At 37.9% G+C, this 19,390-nt stretch overlaps 1 protein-coding gene across 6 annotated transcripts in view; it reads left to right on the forward strand.

The window, feature by feature from the left end:
- Nucleotides 1–782: 782 nt before the first annotated feature.
- The window catches only part of si:ch211-39i22.1 (cytochrome c1), a 20,544-nt gene continuing 1,936 nt past the window's right edge, over nucleotides 783–19,390 (forward strand). Inside the window, exons 1-18 of one of the 6 annotated variants that reach the window (XM_043230525.1) lie at nucleotides 783–1,218; nucleotides 3,215–3,244; nucleotides 3,481–3,519; nucleotides 7,465–7,632; nucleotides 8,750–8,776; nucleotides 8,854–8,889; nucleotides 9,610–9,663; nucleotides 10,541–10,564; nucleotides 10,648–10,689; nucleotides 11,006–11,071; nucleotides 12,165–12,206; nucleotides 12,919–12,987; nucleotides 13,074–13,121; nucleotides 14,150–14,176; nucleotides 14,368–14,418; nucleotides 14,900–14,932; nucleotides 18,679–18,795; nucleotides 18,885–18,935. In XM_043230525.1, the coding sequence (XP_043086460.1) occupies nucleotides 1,155–1,218; nucleotides 3,215–3,244; nucleotides 3,481–3,519; nucleotides 7,465–7,632; nucleotides 8,750–8,776; nucleotides 8,854–8,889; nucleotides 9,610–9,663; nucleotides 10,541–10,564; nucleotides 10,648–10,689; nucleotides 11,006–11,071; nucleotides 12,165–12,206; nucleotides 12,919–12,987; nucleotides 13,074–13,121; nucleotides 14,150–14,176; nucleotides 14,368–14,418; nucleotides 14,900–14,932; nucleotides 18,679–18,795; nucleotides 18,885–18,935 (988 nt within the window). In that variant the 5' untranslated portion in view covers nucleotides 783–1,154. Of the gene's footprint in view, nucleotides 1,219–3,214; nucleotides 3,245–3,477; nucleotides 3,520–7,464; nucleotides 7,633–8,749; nucleotides 8,777–8,853; nucleotides 8,890–9,609; nucleotides 9,664–10,540; nucleotides 10,565–10,647; nucleotides 10,690–11,005; nucleotides 11,072–12,164; nucleotides 12,207–12,918; nucleotides 12,988–13,073; nucleotides 13,122–14,149; nucleotides 14,177–14,367; nucleotides 14,419–14,899; nucleotides 14,933–18,678; nucleotides 18,796–18,884; nucleotides 18,936–19,390 lie in introns of all 6 variants that reach the window. The other 5 variants (XM_043230524.1, XM_043230526.1, XM_043230527.1 and 2 more) reach the window with 5 other exon arrangements.

Below are 19,390 nucleotides of genomic sequence, written 5' to 3' on the forward strand. Positions count from 1 at the left end.
AAAAACCCCAGCATATGCTGGTTAGGTATGTTATAAAGCTGGGATGCTGGTTTGAGCTGGATCGACCAGTTTAAGACCAGCATAAACCACATTCAAAATGTAATTTGGCTTATGCCGGTCTTATACTGGAGAAGTCGAGAAGACAGCGTTTGCTGGTTGATTCTGTCTTTTCGACTCACTGAGACATGTTCATGAAATACACAACTGTAAAGTCAAATATTAGCGAGGTTTAGGCTGTAGCCGATAAACTTCTCCACGATCACCTCCTGAAGCGATTCCTGGTTCACGTGTAAACACACGCCCTTCACTCATTCAGATTAAACCGAGAAGAAGCGCCAGATATTGTGAGCCTACTGTTTAGTCAACATCCCGTCCGACATTCTAGTCTTTCTACATCACGCCATTTCTTTCGAATTAATTCGAACGACGCATTGCGCGTATTCAAGCAAAACCTGTTTTTTTTGCAGCGTAGGCTACGCTTTTTGCGGCTGGTCCAAAAAACGTTAGCCGATCAAGCCTCGTCCGCACCGCGCCCTTTTGATAAGTTTCCCGCGTATAAACAAAGAGTTAACACGGTTTGCGTTTTGAGCGGTTCGGCTCCTGAGCTCCCGGGTGGCTTACAGAGGGAACTTCCCCGCGGGTCCGAAACGCGTGAATGGAGCTGCGTCTCAAAAGCCCAGCGCTTCGGGCAGAGCTGAAGTACAAGGCTGGGGTTTGAACCAGCGTTTCGGGGAAGTTCCCTCTCGAGTCGTTTTATTCGGGGGGTTGGGTGGGCGCGCACGGCACAGGGCAAAGGGGTCACGCAACCCGGCTTTGGTTTCTGAAGGGAACGCATCGCGCCGCGTGCTCGTGTCGAGTCGTGCAACGATACAACGCGCCGAGCGGGGGAGGGCTCCCCAGTGCATCCTCCGTGCACGAGACTCTGGTGAGAAACAGACCTGCAATTGGATCCCGCGCAAGTCAGTCCCACATGTGGGTGGGCGGTGTGTTCAGAGCCGCACACCCAGTAAAGTAAAGTTTGTGCAACAAAAGCTCGCGGGGAAGCGGCACACGAGAGCGAACGCGTAAGCCAGCAGCACCTCGACCCGCGCGCGCTAGGAGAGACAACGTCCCGCGTTTCGGAGCCCGTTCGGATCGGTTTCGCTCGAGCCGCGATGATGTCATACTTGTGGATTTTCGTCCTCGGGAGTTTGGTCGTGACTGGAGTGAAGATGCAAGGTAGGAGCCCGCTCAGAAACCAGCTTTCAAAGTTTCTTTGTGTAGTGTCTCCCATTCATTGGAACCGTAAGACCTATTGGTTGGGTATAAACGCATGCATTAATTCAAATGATGAAATGCAAAGCGTGCATGCTTCTTTTTTAATAGAGTGAGCCTGTATATCGACTCTATGATCACGCGTTTGAGACAAAAGGACTATTATAACACACGCACAATTGGAAATCTGTCCATTCTGGGTGGATTGCTGTCGCTCGGTAAAGTAAAAACCCCTCAGGATTGACCTGTTGAAGCTGGGAAGGCTCTGCCAGCAGCTCTTTGTACATTGTGTTCTTGACTAACAGCTTTGGCCACTCAGAGCCTCAATGACTTCATCCCAATGTTTCGCACTTCTCTAAACGTTTACAGGATGTAACCAAACGCTCGGCTTCGGGAGGAACCGACGTCGAAAAGGTTTAAGCGTCAAAACCCCGCCCCGGCACCGACCCCTCCGCAGCTTCGGTGATTTACGGGGCCCGTTTATTGCTAACATGTCAGATTTCCTCCAGATGTAGAAGAGAACATGCGTGCGTCGCTCTCGCCGTTGTAAACCGAGAAAAAGGCTGAGGTGTAGTCTCGGAAATTCAATCCGGTCCCAGATGAAGACCACACCCTGTGTGGAGAATATGGTGGAGTTGGGGATGCTTCTGATGCACCCGAGGGACTTTGTCTCGTTCTGAGAGACGCATGCGTTACCACGGCCTGGGATTTTTTGCGTTCTGTCGCGCAGAGAGAAGCTCTTTGTTCGGTGTTTGTGTGGACAGGTGTGTTACTTCTCTCTGCTCCAGAGTAAACTTCCTTTGTGACAACGACCAGCCGTCCGATGAACGGCCGGCTGCGGAAATTAAAGGCTTGAGAGACAAAAATCGTGCAGATTTCGGCTCCGTTCGACGACACAAAAGCCGATGAAACGTGACGACCTTGAAAGAAGGTGTTACATAATGCATCTGCGTCATTTTATAGCACAAAAGGCATATGAAGACACGATACCCATCGAGAGCTGGCTGGAGCACAACTCTGAACCGTATCAGGACATTTGCATTAAAACTGAAGATGCGTTGTTTTCGACCAGCAGGCAGAGTTTGGATGCATCTGTGACTGTAGTGAACGGAGATGCACTGAAATCAAAACTCGGATTATTATTATATTGCGTGGTACTTTTAATGCATTTAGTTGGACATTTAAGGATAATTTTACACGCTGCGACTGATTTTGAACGTAAACTTTATGCATCACAACATTTGAATGTAGTTTATGAGAAATGCGTTTCATTTTGTTAGTGCCGTAAAACACGAATGAACATTTTGAGTGTTATTAGCGAGATATTATTAATTCCTCGAAGGATTTTCCAGACTTTTTTGCAAATTGTATTTACAGTTGCGTTTTCTATACTAATTAATAAAAAAAATCGTGTTCACGTAACATTTAGTTAGTAATTTTAAATTACTTTATATATATATATATATATAAAAAAAAATTTAGAAAAGCTGCATTGGAAACTATGTGAAATATATATATATATATATATATATATATATATATATATATATATATATATATATATATATATATATCTTTATTTATTTTATATATATATTTTTTTTTTTTTATATATATATATATATATATTTTTTAATATATTTTATTTTATTTTTTAGTCAACATTTAAGTAAATTGAATTTTTGAATTGTTTTTGTTTTAATTAAGTTTTATTAAACTATAATAACTCTTTACGTTTGGATGACCATATAAACATAAAATTACAGGAATTTGAGCATCAAATATCAAATTACAAAATCTAGAATATCACATATACGTTCTGATATGTGGCGTATTGTCAAATATTAATAACCCATTAAGCACCAACACACAGTGCATCTACAACAGTAAAGCCATGAAGCGTATATTTGTGCGTCTATGAGTTCTTCCGGATCAACCTCCCGTTTGTTTTGTTTTTCAGACGACGGAGTAGACGATACAGAGAAAGCAGGTATGTTTTCATCCTCTCATACGCTGTAATAATAACTGTGACCACACCCGTCTCCGTCAGTTACTTCCTCAGCGACCATTCAGAGCAATAAAAGTGATTTTACGGCTCTCAGTTGAACAGTTCCTCATAACCGTGATCTCAGTGTGTTTGTTCATCTCCACCTGGGTCGCTCTGATGATGATAAAGATGATAAACGCTGGTTGCTAATTTACCTTTTATCTCGTTTTCTCCAGCAGATGACCTTGCGCCGGGGGAATCAACCGTTCCCGATGAAGGTGACGATAAGCTGAGTTTAGAGCAATGCTGCGCGCGAAAACACAAAACACAGGTCATGCACGCTTAGCATTAAAGGTGACAGGAATTACCAGAACGCTTCATCGTTGACGTCAGAGACTGTGAGAGAGTTTTACGCAAATGTAGTCAAATCAGGCAGAAGTCAATGCCTTCATGCCCTCATGCTCCAAAACCCTCAACAAAGACCAGAAAACAGAAGTCGATGCGAGCCGGGCGATGTTAAATACGGGTCTGGTATCGCCGCCACTCGATATCCGGCCAAAAATCTGAGTCCTGAAGCAAAAACAGTGAGAAGACCGGATCATTTTCACGGAGCTAATCTGTGGGAGTGTTTTCCATTGTTTGTAGGATTCATGCAAAGAGCTGCTGAGAAGAAAATAATCAAAACATAATCAGAACAGCGACAGTTATTAACATGTAATATATACTACATATCCTCAGAATTGTTCTGCAATGCCATTGAGATCCTTATAATAAGAATATTTAGATCATTATGTTACACGCTATGACTGATAACTAATAAATAGCACTAAAATAGCACTTTTTTTAGGGTAAAACAACTCAAATCAGTTTTAAATATAACCATGCATCACGATATTAATGCAGCGCATGTTGTTTTGTGATGTTAAATATAATACGTTCATATCATAACAGAGAAAGCTCTATAACGTTTGCTCGAAGTTGGAAGTACATTCTAATAATGTTCTTTATTTAGAAAACGCGTTCAATAATAAGATGCTTCTACAGCAATTTCTAATAAGATCAATGCATTGAGTTGAAGGACTGTAAGCATTTACTCACTTCTTGAAGTCAAAGACATGATTAAGCATCGGCCTTTAAACTAGTATTTCAGAGCGTGTTAATCGTAAGGTTTCTCACACAAGACGTTATTCATCACTTATATAGTGATAAACACAAGCACGAACATCACATGACGTCTGAAACGCTCCTGCCGCCTGAGCCGGATGCAGATACCATCAGAAGATGTTATTATCAGTTTAACACAGAAATTAGTCTGAAAAGACGAAACCTACGAACCGCATTTTGTCAGGCGTCCACAGTATTCCTGAACCAGCGTGAATTAAACAGGTGTTTTGATCCCAAAGCTCACGATAAAAACCTTGAGAAGGAGATATCCTCTTATCTGCAGCTCACCGGTGAAAGAAACAGCAGGAGATTAAACAGTAATAGAAATCCTGTTTAAAATCATGCAGTTGAATGCATTGCAGGTCGCTAAATTGGAAATAAATTTGTTTTTCTTTTTTGGAAACCGATGCACGTTCACATTTGGAAAGATTGAAAAAAAATATACAGTTATATACATGCAATTTAGGGAAACATTCCAGTGTAAATAAAGACATTTATAATATTATAAAATATTTCCATTAGTTCTTTTGAACTTTCTATTCATCTGTGAATCCTGAAAAATAAAACGCATCACTATTTCACTAAAATATTGAGCAGCACGACAGTTTTCAGCACTGATGATGATCAGAAATGATCAGTGAAGCAGTATATTCTTCTGATTTCTGAAGATCACGTGACTCTGAAGACTGGAGAAATGATGCTGAAAATCACAGAAATAAATCACACTTTAACACACATTCACTCAGAAAACTGCTGATTTTGATCGTAATATTATTTCACAATTTTTAAAGTAGTTTTGATCAAATAAAAGCAGCCTTGCCGAGCTGAAGAGACTTTGTTCTGTAAAGCGGCCTGTAAGAGTGGCGTGGTCCGATGGGATGAGTTTTTCAGACGTGTGCCCGTATCATTACGATTCCTCTCCATCCCCGAGCGCTGGCAGGCCTTTCTGGCTTCCACCGAATGTGAAGCTTTGAGCAGGTTTTGTGGGTCTGCGCTTCAGGAATGGCCCGTTCTGAACTTCGTCTTTGTTCGCCGCATCAAAGTGAACATTTTGTCAAATCTGACTCTCAAAGGCGATTCAGAGGTGTTCGCTGGATTTAGAAACCAGTTAAGTGTCTGTTTCTGACATTTCTTTCTAATGCAGTGACGAGTCCGTTCCAGATATTTACATGTCAGATAATAATAAGGAATGATTCACCCCAATATTAAAATGATTTTGGTATTTTTTACTCACCCTCAAGCCGTATGACTGATTGAATCATCTCTCCTGAAACACAATCAATCAATCAATCAATCAATCAATCAATAATTATTTATATAGCGCTTTTAACAACACAGGTTGCATCAAAGCACTGAACAGTATAAAGTAGAAGAGTACAATGACAGGGATGTATAGTGACGAGAGTGACCAATTTCTTATTAAATGCAGAGACGGTCTCTGTAGTCAATTCAACGATAATCTCTAGAAGTTAAGTGTCCCCAACAAAGAAGACAGAGGAACCAAAACCCCATCCATACAGAATGAAGAAAAAAAAACCTTGGGAGAAACCAGACTCAGTTGGGGCCAGTTCTCCTCTGACCGGACGCCCAGCACTTAACTTCCTGTTCAATTTTAAACGCAGATGTGTCAGATAGTGTAAATGACAGCTGATCTAATTAATGCCTAAAAATCCTTTAACGGATTTGAATAATAAAAGTGTGTTGGTGTGTTATGTGTAGGCTAAGTTAAAAAGATGTGTCTTTAATCTAGATTTAAACTGGCAGAGTGTGTCTGCCTCCTGAACAGAGTTAGGGAGAAACACAAGAGAAGATGGATGCGTGAAGACTATTCAAAATCATTTTCAGTAGCTGAAATAAAGCTGAAATCAAACAAATTTAAATATTAGACGAAAACCCCAATATTTTACATCATATGCAGCTAGCTGAAATAAGCTGAAGAAGTTTCTAACTGGAAATAAAGTAAATAAACTAAATGTTTCTGAAAAGCTGAATTATGTTTATATTTCTTGGGTTGGTCATAACTCTTCAGCTTTATTTTCAACAAAAATCAAATGTAAATTGAACATTTTCAAATCATTTTTAATTTAAAAATGACAAAAAATCTGTTTTTTTTTAAGTATAACATTATTTGAATGCTCTTTTTAAATAGTCAAAGAACTTTATACCAAAACAAGTTTCTTCTACTAACTTTAGTTTTACCCAAAGTATAACGTTACCTTTGTTTAATTCTTCAAACGTCAGGTTACGACATTTATTTAAAGATAATAACGAAAACACTGCACTAATTCTTAAACATTTCTCAAACGTCGTTCTAATTGTACTAACATTATTTTGTTCTTTCATACGTTTTCTTGTCGTGATCAAACTTGTCGTTATTTAAAGGTTACATTTTACTTTTTGCCATCCAAAGCCGTTTGTTTGTAATATCCTGAGAAAAGCTCAAATGTCAAGTTTGTGATTATAGCGTTATTTAAACGTTACAAAAACGTTTCGTAGACACTCATCAATCACAAATAACATCCTAATAGCAGCGTAGTGAGAATGCATTTCAAATAAAGTTATACGAACGTTCCATAAACATTACTTTAAGAACATTTGGCCATTAATTTAACTTAAAAAATGCAGTGAAACCCCACTGATCTCCCCTGTGGAAACATACCTGCATTCATGACAGGAGAGGAAGATTATCAATGAATAATGACTGAGACTTGCACACAGTCGTGTTAAGGCGGTGTTGTTGAATCCTGGTAATGAAGCGCTCCACTAAAGCTGAGATGAGGGTCTGGAACAGGTTTGTTCTTGATAAAGCCCCTCGCTGGATGTTTCTGATGTGACGCTAGAAAGCAGAACTGTCCCGACATGTAACATATAGATATTATATACGCTGAAAACACAGCCGCGGGAGATTCAGCGCCTGCTTCTGTGATTTATGGTCATCTGTGTGCTTGAGGAGAGCTTGCACAAGCCAGAAGAGTTATGATCCCGAGGCAGCTGAAGCTCCAACCAGAAGATGACTGACCTGTGGGATGCTGTCTGACTGAGAGATATCTCTGTTTCAGCTGCAGATGCTGAAGAACCTGCACCAGAAGAAACACCTGAAGAACCTGCACCAGAAGAAACACCTGAAGAACCAGCACCAGAGGAACCTGCACCGGAGGAACCTGCACCGGAGGAACCAGCACCGGAGGAACCAGCACCAGAGGAACCAGCACTGGAGGAGGCAGCAGGTAAACAAACACACATTAAAATCAAAACACTTTGTGATTTTGGGCCTGATCTCATCAAAATGCTTATAAGTAGGATGCCAAATAAAAGCAAAAACTTGCGGTACTGACATGCAAAAAATGGGCTTTGGTGTGCATGTGATACTCTATTCTCGCACGCAAATTTGTGCATATATAATATACATGATACCACATTTGCTGCCGCACATATATGATACAAAACTGGTAGCCGTGCGTATAATACACGGTTTTCGTCAGCAAATTTGTTGTCGTGCATATATGACTTATATGATACGAAATTTGTTGCTGTGTATATAATTCGCAGTTTTCGCGTGAAAATTTGTAAGTGTGCATATATGATGTATGTGAGACAAGATTTGTCGCCGTGCATATAATACAATGTTTTTGTGTGAAAATTTGTCGCCGTGCACATACGATGCGAAATTTGTTGCCATGCATAAAATTTGCAGTTTTTGCATGCAAATTTCTTGCTGTGCATATATGATATATATGAATCAAAGTTTTTGCGCGCAAATTTGTTACTGTGCATATATAATATATATGATACCAAATTTGTTGCCGTGCATATATGACACATATAAGCTGAAATTTGTTGCCGTGCATATAATACACCGTTTTCTTATGCAAAATTTGTTGCCATGCATACATGATATATATGATATGAAATTTGTAGCCGTGCATATAATATGCTGTTTGCACATGTAAATTAGTTGCGATGCATATACGATATATGATACGAAATTTGTAGCCATGCATAAAATATGCTTATTTCGCATGCTAATTTGTTGCTGTGCATATGAAACTTAATGAAAAACAGAAATAAAATCAATACAATAAAAAAAACAGAGACATATAAAGAAGCAAAAAAAATTAACTAAAATGATAAAAATAATATTTTAAAATAATAATAAAAGGGCTATATAAATAACCCTGATTTTCGGCCCTTGTTTTGTGTGATAAAATCACTGTAAAGCACAGCTTCAACTCGCCTCGTGCATAAAAACGTCCAGTGTGAAATATATTTGACATTTATGTATGTGTGATAATAGAGTAGAGATCAGAACAAACAGCGTGACGTGTTTTCTCTGTGTGTTACTAGATCCTGAAGCCGAAGACACGAACACAGGTACACTTCGTTCAACACTCACTAAAGAGAATCAAGAAGTGCTTTACAGCGTTTCTAACCCTGACGTGTTTCCTCAGACACGGCGGCCGAAGAGGACGGCGTCCCAGCAGCAGGTGATCAGATTCAGAAGAGCTGACAGATAACCCCAGACCTTTAATGAAACCACTTCAGAAATCCTTCAAATATCCTGTAACCACGAAGGCCTGGAAAAGTCGTAGACATTCAGCCGGGAAGCCTGTAATAATCATGTGGTTTTGATGATGACGTGTTTTCCTGAAAAAAAAAAACCCAGACGCAGCTCATCAGACATGCTGCATGAATTTAGTAACGGAAACACAAACGACCTTAAATATTATTCATCATTAGTCAGTATAACTTAAACTAAACCAGTAATTAGAATTATAGATACATTAGAATTAAAGCAAAGCAAAGTGAAGAGAAATAAAATATTAAAAACTAACCAAAACCCATAATAATAATATAATAATAATAATAATAATAATAATAATTATTATTATTATTATTTATTTATTTATTTTAAATACGTTTGTAAAAAATCACTTTTTAACTGGGGGATAAAAAACAGAGAAACTAGAACGATGTATGAAAACATTTCTGTAATTGAAAGAAAGCTTAAGCATAAGATGCAAACCTTGGACTAAAACTAGATTTAGTGCTAAAATGAATAACTAGAAATGAACGGAAATGAGAAAACTAACAGTCAAATGCTGAAAATGACAAAAGCTAAAATCATTTCCGTAATTAAAACAAAGCTTGAATATATAAAAGCGCAGCCAAAGAGAGAGAGTAATGAGAGACGATTGATGTTTCAGCTGAAGAGGAAGCTGCCGGAGAAGAAACAGAAGAAGAAGCTCCAGCAGAAACAGGTCTGAATGTTTCCACTCTTCAGGCCAAACTCTGTGGCATTTTTTTCGGATGACTTTCTCTAGAAGGAATTCTTGATGTTTCCTTATAAAGAGAAGAGAATTCGTCCCGCAGCGCTTCTGTCCGTCGTCACGCAGATAGTCTCGTAATAAGTGCCTGAACATCAGTGAAGATGCGTTCAAGTAGTTTTGTGCAGACTATTCATGTTTGAAATGGTCTTCTAAAGCATTTAGAAGAAATGCTGTGCGTTCGAGAAACGTTTTTAGATGGATGCGTGTCAGTCGCGTGTGAAATGCTGGAACCTAAACGTGACACAGAGCAGATTTCTGCAAAAGAGTGTTTAAATGCACAATAAACACCGCTCAAATATTTATCTGAACCGTTAATCTAATTCATCATTTCATGTCTTGTTCCACAATTATAGCCACATTTAGTTCACACTTCTTAATTAAATGAATGTTATTTTAGCATCGAGATATTTTTATTTTATTATTATATTCTTTTTTATTTAATTTTTATTTTTATTATATTCTTTTTTATTATTATATTTTATTATTATTATTTTATTATTATATATTTTTATTTTTATATGTTCTGCTTTCGTGTTAATTTTAATAAATTAAAAAAAAAAGTTTATATAGTTTTATCGATTTTTATTTTAGTTTCAGTACGTCAAGATAGATAAAAATAAATAAAACACGTTTTTTGTGCTTTAAGGTTTTAGTTTTAGTTATCCGTGTATATACGCATGGTATTTGTTATTATAAGTTTACGTTAAATCTCTAATCCAAGATCAGTCCAGAGATGGATCTGAAATGAAGATCTTTGGGAATAACACCAGCTCATTGTACTGATCGGTGTTTGTTTTTGTGGTTTCAGACGAAGCAGAGGAAACTAAAGCAGGTTTGCAGCTCACTTTCTGTCACGACTGCTTGTGTGTTTTATATATTATTCTGTTCTGACTCAATCTGAACTCAATCCTTCAGAAGCCGATGAATCTGCCGGAGATCCTGAAGTTCCTGAAGAAGGTGAATCATCGTCTTTATCTGATCTCATCTTCTTTCAGCGTTACAGTTACAGTCAAACACCCTCGACTCGTATAGAAACATGATCCGATGAAGAAATGATTTCAGTAAAAGCAGACAGTCTTCAGCCTCGTATTAGAGTTCTGTGTGTTTCTGCTTTATTCTACGATCAGACATGTTTTGAGTCGGATCTGTTTTATTCACAAATGTTGTTCAAACAACTTTTCTACAGTTTAATAATAAAAGGCATACGACTTCTTGCTTTTATTGACTGTTCAAAGACGTCTAAAAAATAAAATAAAAATCTCTGTTTCGTCAGAAATCACGGCTGAAGAAGCTCCAGGAGACGCAGAAGAAGAACTGGCACAAGACCAGACGGAAGGAGGTGAAATCAGAAACATCATACGATCTGAGGAGTGTGTGTGTGTGTGTGTGTGTGAGTGTGAGTGTGTGTGTGTGTGAGTGTGTGTGAGTGTGTGTGTGAGAGTGTGAGTGTGTGTGAGTGTGTGTGAGTGTGTGTGTGTGTGTGTGTGTGTGTGTGTGTGTGTGTGTGTGTGTGTGTGTGTGTGTGTGTGTGTGTGTGTGTGTGTGGAGTGTGTGTGTGTGTGTGTGTGAGTGTGTGTGTGTGTGTGTGAGTGTGTGTGTGTGTGTGTGTGTGTGAGTGTGTGTGTGTGTGTGTGTGTGTGTGTGTGTGTGTGTGTGTGTGTGTGTGTGTGTGTGTGTGTGTGTGTGTGTGTGTGTGTGTGTGTGTGTGTGTGTAAGTGTGTGTGTGTGTGTGTGTGTGTGTGTGTGTGTGTGAGTGTGTGTGTGTGTGTGTGTGTGTGTGTGTGTGTGTGTGTGTGAGTGTGTGTGAGTGTGTGTGTGTGTGTGTGTGTGTGTGTGTGTGTGTGTGTGTGTGTGTGTGTGTGAGTGTGTGTGAGTGTGTGTGTGTGTGTGTGTGTGTGTGTGTGTGTGTGTGTGTGTGTGTGTGTGTGTGTGTGTGTGTGTGTGTGTGTGTGTGTGTGTGTGTGTGTGTGAGTGTGTGTGTGAGAGTGTGTGTGTGAGAGTGTGTGTGTGTGTGTGAGTGTGTGTGAATGCTGGGAATGTTAAGATAGACTCGAGGGCTCTTTGTGAAATCAATTCAGAGACTCCTCTACGGTTCAGGGCTGTGTTCTAAACCTAGTGTGCTGTCTATGTAGGGGACGTTTTAATTAGGCTGCTTCCTCGTTATGATCTAATACTAAGGCAGAATCTCATCGGTCAATAAATTGTTAATCGAAAATGTCATTTATTCAGTATGCTAATTATTATGCAACACACAGGAATACAATATAATGCTACACACACAGCTCAGTCTCGAAGAAAAGCATTATTTGTGGATAATTCTTTATTAACAAACTCAGTTCAGGTCTATGATCAATCAAAAGTGTGCTGATTGAAAGCAGCCCGAATCAATAATATAGCATAAAAGAACAAATATATTATGTGTTTGTCTGCAGGTGAAGAAAATACAGAAAATGAAGCAGACGCAGATGAAACAGGTGTGTTTCTCTCCTTTCACCTGCTCTAGAAACACAGGAACATCTCAGACGTGTGCTTGGCTTTAATCCAGAGTATTTCAGAAAGTACACAGTAAAAGAAATACTGCTCATACTTCAAATGATTAAGTAATGGGAGACATGTCAGGAGCGTACAGTACATCCCATAATCAAAAGAAAAAAATAGATATTATATTTAACACATAAATTAAATGTATTTTTTCATATTCATATTACTTTGGTGATAATTACCTTAAGTCATAACCAAAGAAAAAATTGGATATTATATTTATCATAAAAATATATAAATTTTAAATTCTCATTACTGTCATGTAATTTTTTTATACATATATATTTGCCCATAATCAAAAACAAAAATGGTATTTTTAGCAAAAAAAAAGTAAAGATATTTTTACATCTATATTTTATATTCACATTATTTTTTGTGACGATAAGCACATTTTGTCCTCCAAATTCTCATTACTGTCATGTTAGAAAAAATGACATATTACTTGCATATAAACATAATTTAAATAATTATATTATATTTTACAATTATATTTTTGTTGCATTTGTATTTACATTACAAAACACTTTATGGTAGTATTTCTTGCTTTGTAGTTAATGCATGTTTTTAAAATATTGTATTACAGTAATTAGTCTAAAGAAAAAAAAAATTATAATAAATATAAAAATAGGAATTAAGTTATTACAGTGAAAAATTCTGTCCTAGAGCTGAGCCCTGTCCCGGAGGAACCGGTGGACTCGGACAAAGCAGTGAAAGGTGCGTCTTTCTGTCTTTTATGAAGTCTTTAGGATCAGATCGTCTCAGACCTGCTGCTGTTTACATCTGCTCTTGTGTGTCTTCAGTTCATTCTGTAGGGTTTGATCTTTCTGACGCTTTAAATGAAGATTTAGGTAAGAGATTTAGTGCATTTGGGTTCATTTTTTGGTGATGTGGTTACGGCGGAAATGAACAGAATGAAATGTTGAATTATACTTACATGCATTAGTCTTCAGCTTCTCCGTGAGTCTGTAAAGAGCAGACGTACAGTATCAAAAACACTGAATAATTACAATTATTTTAAAAATATAGTAAAAACAGCTAAATATTATTCTAATATAAATCAGCTGTTTTCTGAGTGAATGTGTGTTAAAGTATAATTTATTTCTGTGATCTTCATCATCATTTCTCCAGTCTTCAGAGTCACATGATCTTCAGAAATCAGAAGAATATACTGCTTCACTGATCATTTCTGATTATTATTATTGAAGACAGTTGTGCTGCTTTATAATATGTTTATTTATCCAAGAGTCATTAAATGATTTAGACATTTATAATGTTACTAAAGATTTATAAAATAAATAATACGTTGATAATTCAATGACAAATAAATGCTGTTGTTAAAAAATAAATTAAATACATTTTTTTAACATTGCTAATAATCAGAAATGTTCATCGATCAGCAGTATATTATTCTGATTTCTGAAGATCACGTGACTCTGTAATGATGAAGAAAACACAGAAATAAATCACACTTTAACACACATTCACACAGAAAACTATTATTTTATACTGCAAAAATATATGAGAATTTTTACAGTATTTTTGGATCAAATAAACGCAGAAGAGACTTCTTTCAAAATCAGTCATTTCACAGAACAATTATTTCCAAACCGTCAAAGACACATCACACCGCAGTGAAAACTCCCCGCGTCTCAGCGCTCAGATAACGCATGACTGCAGCAGAACAGATTCAGCGGGGTGTGTCTAATTACCTGGACGCTTTCTTGTTAGTGATCACACACTTCATTTATCTGCTGCTCCCGCTTCCGCGAGTCAAAGCTGTCAATTAAAAGAGATGATTAGTGATTCAGAAAAAGATGACGCTAGGCTGCATGCGATCGGCTCACTGTTCATGAGTCATTTTTTATTTACTTTACAGGAAACAGAGAACAGCCAGAGGATCCAGGTAAACAAGCTATTGTATTCAATGTTAGCATGTCTATAAACGCGCAATAACTCTCTTAAGAGCTGCTTTGAAGTTATATCATATATAAACACAGTGTACCAATTCAGCTCAGTTCTGAATAAATGGAGTTTGCTGATTCAGTATAGAATCAATAGATTTCAGAGTAGTCTTTATTAAATGTTTGCTTACAGTGAAGAGTGCAGTGGGAGGAGCAGACCGCCACAGCGCAGGTCAAGGCAAAGGTACATATTTACATCACCTTCTTTAGTGCACGCTTTCATCTTAAAGTCTTATTATGCATTATTCTCAGGTTACATGAAGTAAACTGAATCTGGCCTAAATGACAATGCTTACTTGTTCTTGTGCTCAAGGTCTTTAAACACTAAAGGTATTCGGTTTTTGTAATCATTTGAAATATTTATTTTATTATGTATATGCGTATGTATATTATAATCGGGATTTCAGCTCCGGGCTTCTAGGCATCAGAGGTTCTGATGTTTACAGCATTTCCTGAGAAAAAATTAATAAAACAAAAACAAAATAAAGTCAAATAAAAGTAATGTAAGCGATGCATTAAAGGCCATGCACTGGCTAATTGTGTGCAGCAAAAACATCTCAAATACACAAAGAAAGCAGGGTTTTTTGTGTTTTCAGCATATCCTACAGCAAAAGTTATTGGTAATATTTGTGTTGAATCTCGTTATGTTTTCTCTCTCATTACAGCTCGCAGCGCTGGAGCCGTTTCCGAGCCCAACGGTATCATGTTCTTCTACTACTGCTTAGAAACAAACACTTTGAGAAAGTACTTGTTGTTAGGGGGGTCAGGGTGGTAACAGGGGGGTTGCTAAGTAGTTGTTAGAGGAATTTTGGTGGTTACTAGGGCGTTGCTAGGATGTCCTTATTGTGTTTTGGGAGTTTGCTAGGTAATTAAGGAGTTGTGGGTGGTTGTTAGGTAGTTAGTGGTTACTGGGGTGTTGCTGGGTAGTCAATAGAGGCTTCTAGGTGGTTGCTAGGGTGTTGCTAAGTAATTAGGAAGTTCTGCATGGTTGTTAGGTAGCTAGTGAGTCAATAGAGGCTTCTGGGTGGTTGCTAGGGTGTTGCTAAGTAATTAGGAAGTTCTGCATGGTTGTTAGGTAGTTAGAGTGTGGGGTGGTTACTAGGGTGTAGCTGTATAGTCAGTAGAAGCTTCTAGGTGGTTGCTAGGGTGTTACAAAATAGATAGTTCTGGGTGGTTACTAGGGTGTTGCTAAGTAGTTGTTAGAGGGATTTTGGTGGTTACTAGGGTGTTGCTAGGTTCTCATTATTGTGTTTTGGGTGTTTGAGTAATTAGAGAGTTCTGGGTGGTGGTTGTTAGGTAGTTAGGGAGTGTGGGGTGGTTACAAGGGTGTAGCTGGGTAGTCAATAGAGGCCTTTAGGTGGTTGCTAGGGTGTTGCTAAGTTATTAGGAAGTTCTGGGTGGTTGTTAGGTAGTTAGGGAGTGTGTGGTGGTTACTGAGATGCTGCTGAATAGTCATTAGGGGGTTCTAGGTGATTAGTATGGTGTTACTAAGTATTTAGGGAGTTCTAGTTTTTTTGGGGGGTGTTGCTAGGTAGTTGTTGAGGGTTCTGGGTTGTTCACCCCACAGATCTCTTTGATCTTCAGGTCTGTAGATGTGGCTCGGGTCTCTTCTTCACAGCAAGTCTGTGGGATTTTTAAAAGCTGTTTCAGTGTCCAGCGGATGAAAATATTTAAGGTTGGCCCTAGTTACCCGTAGGTACATACCCTTAAAGCTGAGCACTAGTAATAGTGACGACTGAATAAACACCAGTAACGTTCACGGTGTGTAATACCTGCCGTCCCAACCAGTCTAACAGACTCTGCTTCATGTGTTCAGAACAAACAGTGATCAGCTCTTAAACACGGGACCAAACTGAGACACAATTGAAAGTATGACCAAATGTGCATTATGAGCTTTGAAAATATCTGAAGTCATAATTTAGAGAAAAGAAAGGTCACAAATCTGAAAGAAGTATCTAACAGGTTTTGTGTAAGAAAGGACATATAAGGGTCGTTTAGATTAGATCAGATTAGATTAGAGTTTATTATCATTGTGTTAAAACTAATCTAAATAACTCTTATCATGTCCTGTCTTCCATAAAACACGTTAGATGATGTCAGTCAGAATATATTGAGAATATAATTGTCTCTTTGACAAATATGAGTCTTCATAACAAACCTTAAATTTCAATTAAAATAATTTATTCAGCTCTCATTATGATGTAGTTTAAAAAAATTGACCCTGATGATGGTTGTGTGGTCCAGGGTCTAGTAAATCACTCTAAAAAGCCCATGAAGTGGTGTGAGAGTAAATGATGATCGTTTCTTTGATCAGTGAGCGTCAGAAGCCTGGTTTAAAGTCAATAAGCTTCTGTTGAGGGTCACTTTCTCTCTCGTGCGGGATCTGTCTCTTCTTTCACAAACAGTCCTGTCAAAGCCAGTCTAAAGTCTCGCTGCGCTCCGTCGAATCCTGCAGCAAGCCGTCCGCCGGGAACGACTGTGACGGGCGTACTGATGCTTCCCTGCAGCACAGCATTGTGGGTAGACTATTGATAAGTGCCTCTGCTGCATTAGTGCTTGTGATAAAAGCTGAAGCTGAAACCAACCCGTATCCACTGGAATATCATAAACCTGGACAGGCGTGAACACTAAAAACTTCACAAAAAGTCAGGATTATGACACACCAAGCCATTGTGAGATGGAATCGAAATGGCGAAATAAAAAAATAACCTAAATGTTTAATGGGAGAGAAAAAAAAATGATGCATGTTTAGAGAGAGATTAAAATGAAAAAGTCAAAATTCGGATGTTAATGATAATTGTGACATTATGAGATTTTAAAAAATGTCAAACAAGTGAAGTAAAAAAAATCACTTAACGAAATTCTAAAGTCTAAATAAAAGGCAAAAATGTTGACCTAAGTTGCATAAAAAAAAAAAAAAAAAAAATACACTAAATATATATAAATAAAAAAAAAAAAAAAAAAAACTAAATATAATATATATATATATATATATATATATATATATATATATATATATATATATATATATATATATCAGAATTTGGATAAAAAAGTTGATTTCATAATGAAATAAAATAAATAAAAAGTCAAAGAAGATTTTTTTTATTTTTGGCAGATACAGGCTTAAAAAAGCTGGAGTGGCTCCAATACAATACTGCCATCTAGTGGACCATTATGTCAATTGTTTCTTTTTATCCATTGATACTATGGATCTGTGTTTGTTACCTTTAGTGAACACAGGAAGCAGAATGAGTGACGATGATCATGTTATTATTACTGGTGTTTGTTCAGTTCAGTTTCAGGGGTCTGTTCAAGTCAGTAAGCATTAATATTTATTAGTCAGACTAATATGGACCAACAAAAGGTTAAGAAAATCCCACAGACTTGATTTGAAGAAGAACCGAGTCACACCTGAAGAAGATCAGAGAGACACAGGAGGAAATCTAGAATTTCCAATCAACGCCCTAGCAACCACACAGAACTGCCTAACAACCAGTGCTGGGTAGATTACTTACAAGCTGTGATCTGTTACTGATTCCAGATTTTACCTAACAATTGTATTAGTAACGTAATCCAATACACATTTCAGGTAATATAATCAGATCACTTTTAGTTTTAAGTAACTCATTCATCACATTGATTTAAATACTCTTGTATTAGGATAACATTGATATAATAAAGAACAAAGCGAAAGGAAATATATACCATTTGTTGCTATTAACAACATAAAGTGCAATTACATTACATCGATGTTTTCCTGTGTATATAATAATAATTCTGTGAATAATAAGTAATCATGTAATCAATTAAAAAGTCCCCACTGCAAAAAATGCTCTTCTATCTTAGACTTTTTGTCTTGTTTTCAGGAAAAAAATATTTTTTTAAACAAGACAGTGATTTCTTCCATGTTTAGAAAATGTTTAGATATTTTGGCTGAAAACAAGAGAAAAAAATCTAAGCTAGAAAAGCATTTTGTGCAGTGCCTGTAGTCTGATTACAAGTGTGTTAAAATATAATGCAATTACAAGAACTTCATTTAGGAATCTGATTACATAACCTTACTTACCCAACTAGAACTCCCTAACTACTCCCTAGCAACCACCCAGAACTCTCTAACTACTCCCTAGCAACCACCCAGTACTCCCTAACAACTCCCTAGCAACTAACTAGAACACCCTAACTACTCCCTAGCAACCACCCAGAACTCTCTAACTACTCCCTAGCAACCACATGGTACTCCCTAACAACTCCCTAGCAACCAACCAGTACTCCCTAACAACTTCCTAGCAACCAACTAGAACCCCCTAACTACTCCCTAGCAACCACCCAGTACTCCCTAGCAACCAACTAGAACTCCCTAACTACTCTCTAGCAACCACCCAGAACACTTTACATACACACAGTGATGGGACTGACTGGGTGTGTGTGTGTTCTGTTGCAGACAGCGGGTCTGGTACAGTTGTTGGTGTTGTTTGTGGCATCGCAGTAGCAGCTGTTGGAGCCATAACTGGATACTTCACCTATCAGAAGAAAAAACTATGCTTCAAGGTCCAGCAAGGTGTGTGGGTGTTTACACTTTCACTCACATGAACATCCGAGTCTCAGATAATGCAGCAAGTGTGATGAGAACATATGCTTTCTCTTCAGGAGACCCGGAGAGCGCCAAAGAAGAGAACGGCACACAAAGCGACCCACAGGGTGAGCCAGCCTGATCATTTTCACTTTTGTATCATGTTTGTCCCTGAATATTATCATATTTATATAGCATTAGATACTGCTGTAAACAAGTACTTCTCAGCTGGTGGGTCTCAGATCGGCTCAGCAGGGAGAAACAAATAATAAAACATGACTAACCATATAATCACGCATCATTTGGACTTCAAAATAAACACTTACTAACTCAGAACGGAGGAGGAACAATTCCTCTCTTTTGCTGATGATGTCCAAACCACCTAACGACTACCTAGCTGCACCCTAGCAACCAAACAGAACCTTTAAACATCTAATTAGCAACCATCCAGAAACCTCTAACAACTCCTATCAACACCCTAGTAACCACCCAGAACCGTCTAACAACTTCCTAGCAACACCCTGGCAACCAATCAGAACCCTCTCCCTCTAACAACGTAGCAACCACATAGAACCCAGTAACT

Source organism: Puntigrus tetrazona, unplaced genomic scaffold, assembly GCF_018831695.1.
Source record: "Puntigrus tetrazona isolate hp1 unplaced genomic scaffold, ASM1883169v1 S000000173, whole genome shotgun sequence".
Lineage (NCBI taxonomy): Eukaryota > Metazoa > Chordata > Actinopteri > Cypriniformes > Cyprinidae > Puntigrus > Puntigrus tetrazona.